Raw genomic sequence first — 17,806 nt, 5'->3', positions numbered from 1 at the left:
GTCTGAGCGAAATACGGATATTTTCATATTCGAGACAATTTGCTAGTGTGCAATTCACCGAACTACCACGGCACTTCATCTGGCCTGATAGCTCCAAATCTGCAGAAATCACCCGGAGAAACAAGTTTGCCTTATACATATGTAGGATTGGGCCTGCCAAAAATACGACTGATTCAACATCAAATTATATCTCCTCCAAATCCGCCGCCAAGACCTCCGCCAAACGGATTTCCTCCGCCGGGTCCAAACCCTCCACCCCGCCCCGCCCCTCGACCAAACGGTCTCCCATCCCCCGGACCCACGGGGTCATATCTAGCCCCTGGCGGAACTTGTGGATCATAAGGTCCCGGCTGCCCGCCTGTGCCCCCAAATAGCGGGTCGTCAAAAGTCGGATGCATCCCGCCACCACCCCCTGATGGTCCAAAGTGCGGTCGTAGCGGATCGTGTGGGCCTAAGCCAGGAGGGTATAGATCGCGCTCTCCAATGTTCAAAGGGCGGCGTTCACCGCCGTATGGTGCTTCCGGGTTATATCCCCGCGGCGGAACATTGATCTCGTATTCATCTTCGAAGCCTGGAGGTGGGAAATCTCCGGCGGGAATCGGGCGGCGGGGCGGAGCGGCGAGTGGGTCGTGGAATGGGTGTGGCTGGGCCGGCGGAGGAAACCGATCATCTCGAAGAGGATCACGAGTGGGCCTTTGATTCTCCGCTTCCTGGCGGTTCTGAGACGTGGTGAAGCTATCCTCATATCCCTCTTTTTGGAGCCCAGGTACAAGTTTTTGAATTACATTTATTCGGAATAATGAGATTAGATCGTTTAAGCGTTCGGGGGAAATAAATACGCGCCGTAGGGAATCTGCTAGATCCGAAGATGGAGCGAGTGGGAGAGCTGACAGAGAGATGTAATCACGAATCGTGATATCGAACGAAGCAGTTTTGTCGTGTCCAAGAGCGAGCGCAGAAATGACGGCGTTATTTCCTATCTGTATGATTTTGAGGAGGAACTGCATGGCAGACTGGCGATGAGCATACTTGAATGAGTATACTCCAGAGTCGTTCCAGTTACTAGGAAGCACTGTTGTCGGTTCGTCTTCTACTAGCAATCAGTAAATCGGATTAGCCATCATATCTGATAAAATTGCAGGCTAGCGGCGCCTTCAAAATCACAAGCTGCGTTTTTACCTATTGTCTGCCCTTCCTTAAGACCAATCAATCTAAAGTCGACCGCGACCATGCACGCATGGCCCACGAGCGCAATTGCCTCCCATGGCGTCCTCACATTCGGCGCATCCTTATCGACACACGACGCGGCGAGGGATAGGATTTTGGACGAGTCGAGTGCAGATTCGGGGGAACCGGAGGGAGCTCCCTGTGCTGTCATGACGGAGTTTTGTTGCTTTGCGATTTGGGGCTGCTGAGAGGCGTTTCGAGCAGTCTGATTCTTCTGCGATAAGATAGAAATGGATGCGCCCGCCGCCCAAAGAGACGATGACGTTTCAGGTAAGCCTAAACTCGGAAGGTTTGGCGGGGCAACAAGCCTAACCTCTTAGGCTTCCAATCGCCAATGACAGGCACTTGGCTTTGTAAAATAGGCTCTCTAATCAAGCCAATTCTGCAAACGATTCTTTCTGATGATATAGAGCTTTGATATGATTACACAGGCGTCAATGTGCTAGGGTGGTTACGCTAAGAGTTTAATATTCTTCTTAACCCAATAATGCTACAGTACATTCGTTAACAGATGCTCCGCCTCTTTTAAAGGTTCGCAGTTACAGTTCTCCACCCAGTTACAGTCAAGTTATACATAGTATCCAGAATGAACCTCGAGTAATTCCCTGCTTTGAGGAATTTGCCAAAAAAAAGGTAGCCCGAAACTTTCGGGGGCTGTATGCTAATGTGCCTTGGTATCACTTCTTTATATTGCCCTGCGCTTGTTTAACCAATCCAACACAAACCTCTTGCACGTCACCCCCAACCCGCCAACTATGCAGGGCAACTCCACGGCGATCAAGAATTTCTCTTGCCCGCAGCCAACGGCGTCGCCATGCCTCTTCCCGTTTATTAGGTATCGGTGTATCAGAGGAGGAGAAAGGTTGTGGGGTGCTGGTCCTTGGAGTAGGAATTATAAGAGAAGGTGATGATGACATCGGGTGGTTTGACGACCGGTCTGATATGGATGTTGCTGTCCTCGAAGCCTGCGCATGTGATTGGAAAGAGGCTGAATGTGATTTCGCTGATGTATTTGTTCCACTTCTTCGTGGTGGAGGGACAGGAGGGGGCTGGGCGGCACGAGGGCGAGGCGAGGGGGCTGAATATGGAACTGAGACGTTTTCAAGTGATGATGTGCCCAGAGGTCGTTCAGAAGGGCTTCTGTTGCCTGATAGTGCACGTGGTTTGGCCGGCGGAGGTGGAACAGGCTTCCTTCTCAGCATAGATAATGAGTCTGGTTCTGGGTTGTCCTTTGCTTCGATAGACCCACCGCGAAGCTTTGTAGGCTTTGAAGGAGGAACTGGCGGGATAGGTCTATTATTTGACAACTTTCGGGTGACTGATGTTAAATTATCTGCAGCTTCGTTGTCCGATTCTAGGTCGATCAAATCGACAAGTCCCGAATCGCTAGTAGTAGCTTCTTCAGGCTTCCTTGGTGGTAAAGGCGGTCTCTTGCCTACTTCATTTGAAAGTTCCTGAAACGTGTTCCAGCTCGAGCTCCGTGGTAATGGGTTCTCAAAGTGGGATATAGACCTGTCGAAAAATCCATTCGTGGCGGGAGTTGTAACATCGCGAATGAAAATAGCAAGAATCCTGCCGGGATTGGCGAGAACGAGCTCTGTGTAGATTTCAAGATCTGCTTCACCACTGTCGCCCACTAGAATGAACTGCCGGTCAGGAAAATCTTGAATAATCCTTTCCAGCGTTGGTCGCTTTCTTTCACTCGTTGGCTCAAAGATACCCTGAAACATTCCAGAATACTGCTTCAGGTGCATTGAGCCAGGTGGTAGTCCAGCTAAGGCAAAATAATTCTTTAAAAGGGGATACAGTTGCCATGGAGAGTTCGAAACATAGTGTATCCCAACGCCCATACTTGCTAGCTTTGAGTACCACTCCTTGACGCCGAGCACCGACAGGTCCGCGAGATTTCGCACGAAGGTGTTTCGAAACATTTCTTTTGCGCCGCTGATGATTGCTGAATGCTTTATTGTGTCATCAATATCACTAATTAGGCTAACCCCATTCGGCTCCGTGATTTTAATCTCCTCGGTCGCAGAGAGGTTCTCAGAGGCCAGAACCCTAATATGACTGGGAGCGAAATCCAGGGAGGCTCTAACTGCAAAATGTCCGCCGTCATTTGTTAATATTGTTCTTGACTGGCTCTTGATATCATTGAAAAAGAAAACTGTCACAGGCATTCCGACTGCTGGGTTAGTGAGAAAGGGTCGAAGGCGCTCCATTAACTGGGCATTCGCGGTGGATATTTCATCCTGGGTTAGCAACAAAGACTGCTTGTTGTTGCCAGATTGTCTCCTTGCTATGGATTCTGCTTGGTTGTCGACAGAAGCATCTTCCTGGCCGGTCAAACTGGGGTCAGCCGGGTCGGGAGAAGGTATGCCACTGATTTTTCTTGCTAGAGCTACCAAAAGCCTGTTTTTGCGGGACATAGGGTCTTTCTGGGGGGAGTATATCCATCCACGAACGTCAACATCCACAATGGCGTCCTCCGTCTCGAATTTGTGCCAGAAGCTTTCCCAATATTCCGTCCCTTGAGGCTGTGGCTTGTCAGCGTTCTCATCACTAAGTGGATTCGGCCAATCTTGATCGCTCTTCTTATCATTTGCGTCATCAACTTTCACGTGCTTCCTTCCATAGCTTGGGAACAGCACCATCTCTTCATTCCCAGATCTTGACAGTTCGATATCCGTCAAGCCATTCGGAACTTCACGGCTTGAGCCCTGCATATCTTGAGCTCGCTGCATCCATTGAGCCGAATAAGCTTGACGAAGGTCGTTTGCTGCTTTAAGGTAGTCGAAGACCTTCTTCCGCCGGGAGCCTCTTTGGTAGCCGTCGTCTGTCCCATCCATGCCCCAACCATAGCTGTCTCCCCTAGACTCCATTTTTGTAATCACACTAGAGCGGTTGTTTTGTGGTCTTATGGCATCCTTTGCGGCGTCATTCCCTTGTTTGACGACAGATAGAGACCACCCCGGCTCCCGATCGTGACTTGCTTTCTTTCCCAATGGTTTGGTCCCGATATTAGAGCGTCTCCAGTTTTGTCTTTCGGTAATCGCTCGATAAATACGCGAATGGACACGGTGTTTTAACGAGGGTAAGGTATCATGTTGGAAGTCAAGATACCTGGCCCGTACCTTCTGTCGTGTCCGTGGAAAGACCCATCGGAGGAGGGAGCTTACGGTTTTGAAGGAGATGGCAGAACCCCTCCGCAACCGGTGATGAAACGGATATCGAGCCAGTGGAAAGAAGAGCAAATTAGCTGGCCAGAGGATACTGCGTGCTCCGTATAGCTCGTTATTTCACATCGGAGTTGTTGGATGAGCTCAAGACTCAAGGGAAGGTTGCTGCGTCCCAAATCCAAGCTTGCTTTGTCAGCAGAGCTGGATCACATGCAAACTACAGTATCAAAGTCAAAGCAAGGCTCCAGATTAACATAGACGTTTATACAGAGTAGAAGCTACTACGCAAGTTCATGCAAAGATATATTTGTTTATAAGTGCTCTAATTTCAATGGTCGTTGGTACCCAACCTTTCAAGACTTTTTCGCCCTCGTCTTCGAGGCCTTCTTCCTGGCAGGTTTGGCTTGAATCACCAACTCTTCTTCCGACTCCGCCATCATGACTTTAGTTTTGGCACGCGTACGTTTCTTTGGGCCTGGCGTCCCATTCTCTGTTTTCCGTTTAACAATTCGTTTCTCTGGCCGAAGCCAATGCTCCATACCCGGAGGCCAGTAAACCCTTCCTTCGGGTCCTCCCATATCCAAACCGTCCTCTGCTGGACTAGGCCTGGTATGGGGGATAACTTCATTAATCTTCTCAAAACCAGGAAGTTTATAGGTTCTCATTAGGTCAAAAACTGCTTGCTCTTTATCCTTCGCTTCAATCATCAAGTCCATTGCTGGATCACACGGTGGTAGCATTTGCACTCTTGGATTGTGCTTCCGCCGCTGCATCTTTGTGATAGCTGACGGGGTAGGCTCTGAATAATGCATCTTTTGAGTGATGCCCTTTTTAGTCCACGTTGCTTTAATCCGGCTGTACAAACTCATGATATCCAAGGTACCCTCGCGGATTTTATCAGCATCAAAATTGATATTATGATGGTGATAATCAAGCACTAGAGGGATATTGAGCTTTTCGCACACGGGTAATAAATCGTGCACTGTCCAATTAACATCGTCGTTCTCTAAAACCAACCTTTTCTTAATGTCTTTGGAAATGGTTTTATAAACCTCCTCAAATCTCTTCAAAGTTGCTGGCTTGTCTCCAAAACTTCCTCCCATGTGCAAGATCATGACCGCATCGCGGTCCTGTTGTGTTGGCAAATTGAGAAGGCTCAACAGTTCGGCATGATATTCTAAATCTCGAATCGAGTTTTCGATGACTTCCCGACGTGGCGAGCCCAGCTGTGTGAACTATAATACCTCAGCAGCAGAATACTTAGGGAGTATAGTGCACCATACTTGACCAGGGTGGACAGATACCCTATGGCCTAACTCTGCGGCCACTTGACCAAGTTCCGCCAAAACCTCCGACGCAAATGGGGCAAGCCTGTATCCATACTCGAGGTGGCTGGCAAACGGGAACATTTCGCTGCTCAATCGCATAAACCGGATACCATAGCGATCGTTCCAGCGCAGCATCTTTATGGTATCTCTTACGTTCGCGAGCCCAAGGGCTTGAACATACGCCTCACCCCTTGCAATATCAGGAGATTGGTCCCGGTCTGGGCGGTTTTTCGTTGGATGCGGAGGCTGGGCTGGGTCCTTCAAAGGGTGACGGTTTTCGAGAATGGACGCGATTCGGCAAGTCCGGGAACTAAAAACAGGGGGATTGGAGTTTCGCAGATACGTGCAGAGACAGGCCTAGATAACTAATTAGTATGCTGATACCTCTCGGTTGTTCAAGTCACACTCACATAACCCAAGCGGCCCTTCCACGGAAGAGGTAAGTAATCGCTATTCACCGGTGGCGGTCGCGAACCAGCTGCTTTCAGTTCCTCCGCTTCAGCAGGCACATCTAAATCTACTTCGGGGTCCAACATGTCCATATCTGCTTTCAATTCAGCGGATCCAGCACCACCCTCCGCGGCTGCCGTCGGCACATAGTCGCTGACGACTGAAGACAAGGACGATTCCGTATCTGACCCTGAGATCCTGTAGCTCTGAGTTGCAACAGCCCGCCTAGTCACCCTTGACATCATTGTTCGGCCTATAGATAAGTTTATGTAGGTATTGTCAATGAATCTTCCAGCTCCAAGGTAGTGTTTGTGTATCAGCTGCCAAAACATGAATTTGGTCAATTAGGGTAAATCGAGGGGCAGATATTGGGTTCAAGCTTTGCAGGACATCCTTAAAATAGCATCCAGATTTACTCTTGCAAAATCCCACTTGAAGTCCAGCGTATATATATTTCTGCCTTTCTTTCTAGGAAACTTTGAACAGGAAATCCATAATGATGTAATCGACCACTAGGCCAGATTACGATATCCCCTTTTCGCCCTATGCTTTGGCTGGCCGCATCGCCACGTTTTATAGAGCTTATTCCCATAAAGGCTTGATGGCCACTTCGGTAAAACAGGGTATCCAACTGCTTTAACCAATTAAATCATGACAATCCCTAAAGTAAATAATGTTCTATATCTACAGTCCCAACACGCAATTCCATTAATCAATACTCCGCATAGCATCACAATTTAGCACGGCAACATCCGTCAAAGGTCAGCGCATTGTGTTTCTCCGACTTCACCAGCGTGCTCTGATTAACCAGCTGTTCGCTGGCAGGCATATCCAAAGCCGGATTTTTCTCGAAGAAGTGGCTAGGTTTAATCGCGACACGGAATACCTCACACGGCATAACTGGCCAATCTTCTGGCCTTGGATTGTGAGTTAATCCAAAGATCGCCCAGACCACACCGTTTCCAGGTCTCAAGGGGTCCTTTCTCGCGGCCCACTGGCGTAAACCAGTGTCCTCCTTGAGGCCCCCGATTGATTGCCATGGGAATTCGCCTGCTGGGTACAATTCGTTATCGTCTTGTTTAGTGAAGTAGAACTGGTGGTCTGCGAACGCGGCACGGCGGAAGTGTGTGGACTTTGGATCCGCGAGAATAGTTTGAGTGGGCGGAACGAGAACTTTGTAGCCAGTTTGGTGCTCCGTGACCCGATTACGGTGGTCATTGGAGACGATTTTGACGATTCTGTTTGTTGCCGGATTAAGGTCCAAGTGCCCGGATTCGGTGATTGGAGTTTCTTTGACACGAAACATCACACCATAGGGGTTTGTTTGAGAGTTCATCGGTTCAGGAATGGTCTCTTCGTATTTCACAATAGACGAGGCGTAGCCGTCTATGGCAGGGTCCAGGCGAAGGCAGAATAGGTGTTGATGGGCTGGGGCCATGACGCCTGGAGAGACAATAATGCCGTAGTCAAGTTTGGTCAGGTCTTCCCTTTGGTCTGCAGGAACCACAGACATAATACCGGTGGCGCGGACCTCATAGTGAATAGCCCCGGCTGTATCGAAAATCCAGCAAAGAATATATTCGTAATTTGCGATAGTCATGATCTAGTCAGCCAATGTTAGATATCCCATCAATAGAAAAATGAAAGAAAACTGACTGTTTGGATAACAAGCTCACGACCCCGGGTAACTTCAGCTCGACCATTTCGATAGTTCGTGTGTTTCCAGCCGATACCAGTATCTACCTCATGTAGGCATATGCAGTTCTTCTTTATTACAGGTTCACCTTGCTGGTTATTAGTGCAACGATCAAAGTATCTGATCGAGCCTAAACAGTCACACCCCAATTGAAGGTTGTTCGCGGTGTTACCGGCACCGCCCTCGCCCAGATCATAAGCACTCTTACGATGAAACGGGGAGCGCGGGTCGCCATAAGGAACGGTCATCTCAGCCAGGGAGAGACGGTAAAACACAGGGCGACCGTCGTAGCTGACATCGCGGAGCACGGCACCCTCGCGCCAGTTGAAATCAAGGTGAAACCGCCACTTTTGCCAATGCACAACCTGATCGTTTGATTCTACCCTAAAGCTCACGCCCTCGGGTTGTTGGATGCGGATAGGTTTAACGTCCCTGCGAATAGACGGTTGCAAGTCTGTGGCGTATTCTGCATCCGGATTCGGCTGCCATGAGTCGTTATCTCCTGAAATACTATCCAGCTCCCTACCAAGCGGCAACCTGTCAATTCGAATGGCCTTCTTCGTGACATGGTCAACCACGGCGGAAAAATCCAACGGGTGGGCGAAGAAATTGGAAGACGGGTGTCGTTGTGCCTCGGGGTCTATCGAATTCAGATAGAACCAAACCTGATAGCGTTTCGGCTCTGGGCGATCGTTATCTTTTCCATAAGGCCAAATCTCTGATATCACTTTGGAGTTGCGAGGTAGCTTCAATCTTACAATTTCCCTTCGAACTAGCGGATCGTCCAGAATTTGATTTTGGATGGGAAGCATATCCTCTTGGGAGGAAGATATGTGCACGCCATGCGGAAGCTGCCGATGACAAACAATCGTTCCGCTATTGATTTCCAGGATGTCTTCAAATTCTTCGGGTTTCCCTCTGAACTGGTAGCTGACATACAGGCGACGGGCTGGATATCGCAAGGGTTGCCGTGTTTTCTCTGCCTCTAGGAACTCGATGACTTCTTTTTTGGGCGGCTCTTTCACAGCAATAGTGCGAAATGAAACTTGCTGGTTAGGAAATTGCTTTTTGATGATCTGGCTTGCACGACGAACCTCTGAAGGCTGCAAAGTCAGGAGGGGATGTACCGGGTGATCCATGGTTGTCAAAAGCAAACCCAATCGTCAAGACGAGCCCATGCCGACTAGGAAATTCTTAGCAACAGAGAGCGCCAATGGAAAAGACATCGATGAAGAGGCCTTGCTTTGAAAGGCATCTTAATAAGAAGGGCAGGATTTCCGATTGACGCCACATCAGGACGGACAAGCTGAAAGGATGTTAGCTCCATGACCCATCACAGTGTAACTAGCAAAAAGATTGTTCAACTTTGAATCCGGCCTCGTTTGTGCGCAGGGCAGACTGTGAGGGCCTGACCCTTTTGACATCACAGTTCATCAAGGCCAAAAAGGGCGAGATTTCTTGGGACCGGTCGCGGCGGCAATTATCCAATCAAAAGTTCATCCGCGAGGTTAAGGTTCCGAGCCCTCCAAGGTGGGTTGCGCGCCGTTGTTTAAGTTGTTGGTATGAAAGAGACTTGTCACGGGTACTCCGTATCGTGTTCCGTACCAGCCATTACGGCCATCTGGTTTTGATGCCGGGATTCGGAGTTAAGTTGTCGCTCCGACCCCAGAAGCCGAGGAGGTGTTCCGCACGGTAACGCTGGGGGGGGAAGTCGGGGTAAGGTGGGGACGTCCGGGGAGGGAGATGGGAAGGGTGCAAAAAGCTATTGCGACTCGCAATTCGAGCTGAATTGTCCAGAAGGTTGAAGCAATACGAACAAAATGGCCACCAAGACTGTCACGTTAAAAGGAGTCGAGGGACGCTCGATTGAGAGTTCGTAATCCAAGCTCGGAACCCCTTGCAGAGTTGGACTGGGCTAACCTTCGGATATTTTTAGTCCCAACCGGATTGTTTATCAACAATGAGTTTGTTCCGTCCTTGACTGGAAACACGCTGGAGACAACCAATCCTGCAAATGGAGAGCTTTTAGCAACCGTTGCAGCAGCCAGCGAAAAGGATATCGACACGGCGGTCCAATCCGCGAAAAATGCATTTCACACGACATGGAAAGCGACACCCGCCACCACACGACAATCCTTGATGCTGAAGCTTGCAGACCTCATTGAACGAGACGGCGATGTTCTTGCGACTCTCGAGGCCCTTGATGGCGGTATTCTTTTGAGCGGCTCGAAGATGATGCACATTCCTCATTCCGCTGCGGCGCTGAGATACTTTGCTGGTTGGGCAGACAAAATCGACGGAAAATCCCTTGTCATCCCCGATGGGATGGCCTATACCCACAGGGAGCCCCTGGGTGTTTGTGGAGCTATTGTGCCTTGGAATGCCCCATTGTAATGGCATACTGCCCCATCCCTTATGAATCAGCTAACGTGTGTGCGTGCAAAATCGTCACAATCTGGAAGCTAGCACCTTGTCTTGCGGCCGGAAATACTCTAGTGATCAAAACCTCTGAGCTAACACCGCTCTATGGCATCAAGCTCTCTGAGCTGATTAGAGAGGCCGGGTTTCCAGCGGGCGTTGTAAACATCGTGACCGGCCTTGGTCCCGTCGCAGGTAGGGCACTTTCCGAACATATGGAAGTAAGGAAAATTGCGTTCACAGGTAGTACCTTGACTGGGCGCGCCATTCTGAAGGCCGCTGCATCTTCGAATTTGAAAAAGGTCTCGTTGGAACTAGGTGGAAAGGGCCCAACCATTATTTTCGACGATGCGGATCTCGAAAATGCCGTGTTTTGGGCCTCTACCGCCATTACAGCCCACAATGGTCAAATCTGTGCGGCAGGGTCAAGAATATATGTTCAAGAGGGTATCTATGACAAATTCATTGCTGCATTTACCGCTGCGTCCTCAAAGGCTATCGCAGGCGATCCTCTGTTGAGCACTACCACCAAAGGCCCTATTGTCAGTGCCGGTCAGCATTCAAAAATCATGGGATATATTAAAAAGGGCCAAGAGGAAGGTGCTCGTCTCTTGCACGGTGGAGGCCAACCAGCCAATGGCTACATCGAAAACACAGCCTTTGTTGATGTTCAAGAGGATATGACGATCATGAAGGAAGAAATTTTTGGCCCTGTTGCTGTAAGTACACATTGGAATCGCCATCCCGCCCAATTTGTTCCTCTTGTAGCTTACGCAAGTATTCCAGGCCATTTCCAAATTCAAAACAGAGAGTGAGGTCATCCAAAAGGCAAATAATACCGAATACGGGTTAAGCAGCGCTATTTTTACCGATAACGTCTCAAGGGCTGATCGTGTCAGCCGGGCATTGGAATGCGGACAGGTTACAGTCAACGCATGGGCTATGATGCATCCAAACGTACCGTTCGGCGGTACCAAGATGAGCGGGTTTGGGAAGGACTTGGGAGAAGAATCGTTGGATGGCTGGACTACCACCAAAGCCATCAAATACAACATCCTCCCGGAAACACCTGGCCGACCGTGATAGTCACGCCGGCAAGGGTACGGCGGGCCGGGGTTTGAATTGTCTCCTTCGAAAGCTGACAGGTCATCAATAGCGTGTAACACATTAGAGAGAGTCTGCGCGATGAAGATCGCGCGGAACTTACTGATTCAGATGTGAACTGCTCAATACAAAACTTCTCCTTGCACTTCTTTGCGCCCCCTCCTTTAAACGACATGTCAAAAGGCAAATGGGCAGCAAGCTGTTTCTTGCGCGGTGCCTGGTAACCAATCAACCATACTATTGTGAGTTTGTGCGAGGGCTTGGAGTCAATTTCCAAGATTGTTGAATGAAAGTCTGCAAGGAGGAATCCGACGGCCAGAGGAGCGGAAATAAGAAAATCGAGGACGACGGCCAGAAAAGGTAGCGTAAACAGATTTTCTCAAACTTGGTGGAGATTTGCACTCTGATATTCTCCCCATGTCTTTGGGAATCTGTGTGATGTTGTCGCGGTAGTCGACGCCGTTACGGGACAGTAATCCTTCTGTGCATAGTTCGTAACTAGAGACTCGGGGGAATCCTGCTATCGGATCTGGCACTTATGTGACCGGAGGGTCCGGACCTTGGGAAAGGCATTATCCATGATTCACTCTGTATTGGCCGGCTGGTGGGAGGAGCCTTGGCCTGTACCCCCCATGGTTACGCCGGATTTATCATATTCGTATGATGGCTGATTACGCAGCAGATTCTTCCTTCAATTAAGGAGATATGGTGCCGTTATTTAAATTGGCCACTGCGTCTTGCTTCCCCAAATACGAGAACGTCAATTGTTGAGGTTTGCCACTGTCTGGTATATCGAATGATATTGGAAAACTGAGAGACCAGGTAGTACCGAAATGCATGGTATCGTCTACATCACATTTCGTGTGGAACTCAACTCGCATTCTGGTTGTTTTGAAAGACAACTAAGCTCCGGGTCTGCGCCGAGTCTGAGCAGCCGCGGGCGAAACTGCGGGTGTTAGTAGGCCGCGAGCAAGATAGCATATCAAGTTAATCATGAAATGCACATGTTGCAAGTCTTTTCGTGAGACTTTCTCCGCTGCCAATTCTTTCGCCCATTGTGGCTTACTTTCTGGGGATAAAAAGGAATTTGGAGAGTTGCTGGGCATCTTGTCAGAGTGTAGTTCTTTTCAGCATTCCGATCCATTATCAAACCTCTAGGACCCTTCCACATCCCGCCAATCGAGAATGTCTGAAGAACACCTGCTCAGATAATAACGGGATCACCGTAAACATAGTCTTGGCTCCTGAATCACTATGACTCCTGGGCAGTCAATCTCATTCAGCGTTTTACCCCAACACCTGGATATAGGCTTCTCGAATAACAGTATATCTCATGGCAACTTCATCTCTCTTTCTCTCTTCCAGATATCCAGCGCTTAGTCAGGTGCTGCCAAGCATTCCCGAATCACACCCTATGTCACATGACCGGCTCCTTTTTGGTGCTTTTTCTGCCGGCCCTCACCACCGCTCACTCTGTCCTTTTGCATTCTCAACGGGTGAGCCTGGGTCATTCATGATGTCTCTCTCTTTTCTTTGAAGCTGTTGACTTGCATGTGTCTTCTACACAGCCTGGAGGGGTCGATCGCCCTGTTTCTCGTTCCCTGAACCCAACCTTCTCTAGGTTCCTCAGCGTGAGACCCCCGGCTCCATCCGATTCATTTAACGTCATAGCGACCAGCTCGGTTACCGAGAGCTTGTATCTGATTGCATTAGAGGATCTCGATGCAGGAATCGCGATGATCTCAGCGACCGCGCGGTGACCGCCCTTCAGCCCCAATATGTGCCTTTGATTAGTGAGCCATCAAACGCTGCGCTGACAACGAAAGACCTGTCCTACCCGGCACAATGGCTCGTCCATTCCGCGCTCCAGAAGACATTATGCTTCCACCGAGTCCTCCGGAACCTATAGATGCCCCAAATGATGAATCCTACAACCATGGCGTTGAACAAACAACTTCGCAACACTACGGAATAGCGTCCTCGATGGCCAGCATCGCAGATGCAGCTCCTCAGTTACATATTCCACCGCCCCGGACCCGCAGCCCTTTAGCCAAAGCGCACTTTCGTTCACGCTCTTTTGCTGGATCGCCAGCAGCTCCGTGCATGACCCGTGCTCATTCGTCGCCAGGTCTGGACTCTCGAGGTCGATATTCTCTTGCAGGCAGCCAAGTTAGACATGATTTACCTCTTCGGCGACCAAGTCCACTCCGCACCTCTTCAGAGGAAACTACATACCCTGCTATCAATGGCTTGAACATTTCTGAGCCAATATCAGAACAGCCGGAACTTCAGGGCGTCAATGGGTCACCCAAAGCTCATCTCGAGGTGGTTTCGCTGTCTGGTTCGTTGTCTCCCGGGATTCATAGCACCTTTCCTCGAGTAGCTCGTCGTCGACCTTCCTCACCGCTTAACCCATCGTCTACTACGAGCACTGGCTGCTACAGGAGCAGTAGTCCTTCGCCTTCGCAATCGAACCTAGTCATGTCAGCGCGATTCAACGAACCTTATCCGTCCTACTCCTTTTCTTCCAGTTCATCAATGCCCTCCACCCCGTCTAGTGTGCGCTCGCGCAGTCCCAGTATCTCGTCTCTTGAAACAATACCTGATATCCCGGACGCTGAAGCTGCGGCGATAGAAGCAGACCGCATCGCAAAACTTAAAGCTGCTGCCGATAAAGCTGATGAATCTGCCGCGAGTACTGATCCGATTCGGAGACGGAGTGCATTGGATATTCAAAATTCGTCTAATCCACGATTTGGCTTGAGTCGGAAACGTTGGAGTGTCTGTGGGGCGGAAGGGAGACAAGATCTAGATCTTGAGACGATTTGGGAAGATTAAATCTGCACACTTGCAAGCCCAGTCGATGATGGATAATACATCCGGCTCCAAGATTTGCCTTTTTTTTGGGCTTTTATGCCGCTGTTGCCATGCACTCATGGTTACTGTAACTGTACCTTTCTTACCTGATTTTCTTTCCCGAAGCATTACAAATTACCGTGGCGTGGGCGTTAGTGAATTCGTCCGGTCGGTAATTACGATACCCAACTTCGTCTTTCTTTCCTATGAGTGCTTCTATCATTTCGATTACTCCTCTTCTCCTACAAACCGTTTTGTCACGCACCGCCTTCCTTGCATCCTATACCTGTACCAATGCGGGTATAATCCCTGAACTACGCATATTTTAGCACGAACCGATCGATTAACCGCCTTGATATTCTCTTGCATAACCTCGGAAACTATGTTGGTGCTTTGTTATCCTCCCCTTTTTTCCTGGTGTCCCTATTCCCTTCGCCCAATCCAACCTGATTTCCTACTTCGGCGTTTTCACAGGCGGAATCGCTCGTAGTATCGCTTTTTGACTTGATGACAAGCCTTGTCAGTGACATTTCTATCCGCCGCAAGGGCATATCATTAGTTTTCAAAATATGAAGATCATTCACTACTTGTGACTGCAGCTGATTTGAACTGCCTGAAGTTGAAAACTCAAGATATCTCCATCCCGATCCGTAGAGCAAACGTATGTAAGAAATAGTCCCCGATCGTTCATCTACAAACCAGCTATCCAAACAGCAGGTGCGCATATTTATATCATCTAGCTTCAGGTATTGAAATAATTCGATCACCAAAAAACCAAGTTGACCATCACACCACGCCCCCTAAAGCTCTCCCTGTTTCTGACCTTCTTTTCCACTCAACATTTCATATACCTTCTCGGCAATCAACTCTCCACTCCAATACGCTCCAAGCGTGGTCCCCAGGGCCACAAATGGCGCCGTATGTTCACCAGCAAACCACACACCCCGCTCAATCCCAATGCCCTCCCTCATAATTTCAATATCCCGATCTCCTTCCTCCAGTCCAACTTGGAAATTTGAGTAACTTCCATTCCCAGACCACGGGTCCAATTGCCATTTTGTGGCGAGGAAACCCACCGGTTTGCACGACGCTGAGGCGGGGCTATACCCAGGCATGCGGGAGTAGAACGGATGGAGGAAATCATTGAGAATTTCGTGGTACTCTTTTGATGTTGGGGGAATTGAAGAGAGCTGGTGAACGATTTGGGAGGCGCATGAGCCGTAGAGGTAGAATAAGAGAGTTGGATGGGCACATGATTCAGGCAGAGCAGCCAGGGAGACACATTCCTGGTTCCAAAATGGGGTAGGGGGGTGGTCAGTATACGTCGGATTTAGGAATTGTGTAAAAACGGGGACCGAAGTTGAACGATCTGCTTCGTCCGCTCCGTTGTCACTATTCCTTTGGCATTCTCTGCTCTCGGTATGCCAAAAGGCGTCTGGGAAGCGTACGTAGATCTTTTCCAAATGGCCGTATGAGATATTATCAATGGCTTTCGACAAACGCGCTGGAAGAGCTGGTGAGAATGCAGATTTGTTCTGCTTTAACCAGCCCAGTGGAAAGGTGGCGACAACTTCGTCAAACATATACCTCTGCCCAGAGGCAGTATGTACGGTGACATGATGTGCAGCATCCGGTTTTCGAAGCGCCGCCTCGACGGATACCACTGGGTCACTCAAGTGCACCTCAGCACCTTGCAGTGCCGGTTTCGCGACTGAGTGCAAAATATTTTTATAAGTTGACGCCACAAATAGATTTGCTGGAAAGTGGTTAGTTTAGGCCTATATTGTGCGAGAGTATTTATGAACCCTACTTCCTTCGAGACACTCTTCAAGAAAAAAGAATTTCAAGCTTTGCCTGTCAATGGAATCACCAATATAAGAGCCCCATAGTTTTGACAGCTCAAGGCATGCTTCTTTCTCCGGCTGAGTAAAAGCAGTCTTCTCAACCTCTTCTCGAAAATAGTCGAATAAACTAAGATCGGGTGGTATCGTGGCGGCATGGTTTTGGCTGTATTCGAGTGCTTTGTCTATGGTAGTCCACATAAAGTCGGATAGCCTAGCAGTGGTCACTGCATCCAGCGGCTGTCCTGATGAGTCAATGACAGTCTGTGGGCTTTCCCATGATCGGGTGACTGTGCTGGTCTGTTTGCTAATGTTAACAATAGGGTTGTTTGCTGTGCCGTGAATCCAGTTAGGGCCTCTGAATATGTTAGCATGGTTCTTGAGTATAGGCGTTGTAACTTACAAGTCCACGGAAGCGCCTCCGATATCACCTTGACAAATCTGGCATGTAGTCAGGGAACAGCCCAAGACGGGGAAAAGCCAAAAACGGCGGAATGGATTGCTACATACACGACCCCCGATCCGATCTCTAGCTTCGAGTATAGTCACTCGAACGCCTTTTTGAAGAAGGGCGTCTGCACATCTCAGGCCGGCCAATCCAGCACCGATGATTCCAACATGCGACGGGCCTCCCCTAGTGGAACGCAGGGGACGATGCTTCGATCCGTTGCAAGGCTGAGTTTGCAGATGGATCCCCGGATATGCAGGGACTGAGTTCATGATAGATGAGCTTGCTTGCAGCCACTTTGCGGTCTGTATCAAACGGTTAGTTCTACACTCCATGTTCTGGATGGCAAGCCACAGTGGCGAAAAACGGCTGGGTGACAAAATTGGGGATTTGGCTCGAGAAAGGCTGTACGGATTTCAAAGAGGGAGGAAATTCAAGCTGTGAGAATGGCTGAAGAGTAGGAGGTAGTGACAAACAGCCAGACCTCGAAGAATAAATGTTGGGCCCGGCACTGTATCTGCCGCACGGTTCACGGGAACAGCATCAGTGTGACGTCTCCCCTCGCTCTGGACCGGTCAACAACCATCGCCAACGAAACAGAGAACATGAAGCCGTGGTCACCTGGCCCAATTCACGAACTCTCTGACCGGGGGAACCCTTTCACTGGGGCAACTGGGTACATCACCGAGCTGCGGAATTCATACTCTTAAAACGTACCTCAGCTGCAAAACGGATCGAGGCTTGGGACCATCTACAACATCAAAGTGTTTCCAACAAAATCCCCCCTCCTCCGTATCCGACCAACGATTCACCGTGTTCTTTGCGGCTGGATATGGCCGAGAAAGAGACTTCAGGGCGACTTCGCTGCGGTCAGAGGCTGTTGTATCTGTACCATCCAAAGTCCCGGTCAGCTGCGCATTTCCTAAAGGCAGCACTGGATGGCGGCGCACGTTAGCGTGGATGCACTTTGAGATTGGGTGGCTTGCTAGTGCTGCTTTAACATGCGAGTCGGGTTGGTCCAAGGGGCTGTGTAGTTATTTCTAACTTGCTCTTACATCTTCTCTAGGAGGCCTCCTGGAGATGCTCATACTCAGGGAATTTCACTTGAAGACCACGCAACACCCCACAGAATGGGTGACTTCCCCGTGGCCTACAAAGCCTCTATCTCCTGAATCAGCTTCTAGTCTGCCTCGATCAAACAGAGACACGAGACTGGGACAGTCCGGATTCGACCGTTATGTCAAGAGGAGTCGGTATCTCGT

General features: G+C 49.5%; 7 protein-coding genes across 7 annotated transcripts; 2 read left to right on the top strand and 5 right to left on the bottom strand.

Moving 5' to 3' along the window:
* Positions 1-179: 179 nt before the first annotated feature.
* Positions 180-1,378, bottom strand: UREG_04601 (uncharacterized protein; the record flags this gene model as incomplete). Its single annotated transcript, XM_002545038.1, has 2 exons — positions 180-1,093; positions 1,180-1,378. The coding sequence occupies 2 exons, from the start codon at positions 1,376-1,378 to the stop codon at positions 180-182; spliced, it is 1,113 nt and encodes a 370-aa protein (XP_002545084.1).
* Positions 1,379-1,904: 526 nt separating this feature from the next.
* Positions 1,905-4,106, bottom strand: UREG_04600 (uncharacterized protein; the record flags this gene model as incomplete). The annotated part of the gene is made up of 1 exon (XM_002545037.1): positions 1,905-4,106. One exon carries the CDS (start codon positions 4,104-4,106, stop codon positions 1,905-1,907), a length of 2,202 nt encoding a protein of 733 aa, XP_002545083.1.
* A 650-nt stretch (positions 4,107-4,756) lies between these two features.
* Positions 4,757-6,273, bottom strand: UREG_04599 (UV-damage endonuclease; the record flags this gene model as incomplete). Its single annotated transcript, XM_002545036.1, has 3 exons — positions 4,757-5,638; positions 5,687-6,088; positions 6,142-6,273. 3 exons carry the CDS (start codon positions 6,271-6,273, stop codon positions 4,757-4,759), a joined length of 1,416 nt encoding a protein of 471 aa, XP_002545082.1.
* Positions 6,274-6,911: 638 nt separating this feature from the next.
* Positions 6,912-9,016, bottom strand: UREG_04598 (uncharacterized protein; the record flags this gene model as incomplete). The annotated part of the gene is made up of 3 exons (XM_002545035.1): positions 6,912-7,784; positions 7,838-7,965; positions 8,086-9,016. The coding sequence occupies 3 exons, from the start codon at positions 9,014-9,016 to the stop codon at positions 6,912-6,914; spliced, it is 1,932 nt and encodes a 643-aa protein (XP_002545081.1).
* A 681-nt stretch (positions 9,017-9,697) lies between these two features.
* Positions 9,698-11,378, top strand: UREG_04597 (aldehyde dehydrogenase; the record flags this gene model as incomplete). Its single annotated transcript, XM_002545034.1, has 4 exons — positions 9,698-9,749; positions 9,814-10,232; positions 10,415-11,014; positions 11,082-11,378. 4 exons carry the CDS (start codon positions 9,698-9,700, stop codon positions 11,376-11,378), a joined length of 1,368 nt encoding a protein of 455 aa, XP_002545080.1.
* Positions 11,379-13,244: 1,866 nt separating this feature from the next.
* On the top strand, positions 13,245-14,237 carry UREG_04596 (uncharacterized protein; the record flags this gene model as incomplete). The annotated part of the gene is made up of 1 exon (XM_002545033.1): positions 13,245-14,237. One exon carries the CDS (start codon positions 13,245-13,247, stop codon positions 14,235-14,237), a length of 993 nt encoding a protein of 330 aa, XP_002545079.1.
* An 818-nt stretch (positions 14,238-15,055) lies between these two features.
* On the bottom strand, positions 15,056-16,816 carry UREG_04595 (uncharacterized protein; the record flags this gene model as incomplete). Its single annotated transcript, XM_002545032.1, has 4 exons — positions 15,056-16,011; positions 16,126-16,454; positions 16,500-16,537; positions 16,607-16,816. 4 exons carry the CDS (start codon positions 16,814-16,816, stop codon positions 15,056-15,058), a joined length of 1,533 nt encoding a protein of 510 aa, XP_002545078.1.
* Between the last annotated feature and the right edge of the window lie 990 nt (positions 16,817-17,806).

Source organism: Uncinocarpus reesii, genomic scaffold, assembly GCF_000003515.1.
Source record: "Uncinocarpus reesii 1704 scaffold_2 genomic scaffold, whole genome shotgun sequence".
NCBI lineage: Eukaryota > Fungi > Ascomycota > Eurotiomycetes > Onygenales > Onygenaceae > Uncinocarpus > Uncinocarpus reesii.
This window is presented reverse-complemented; position numbering and strand designations above follow the sequence as displayed.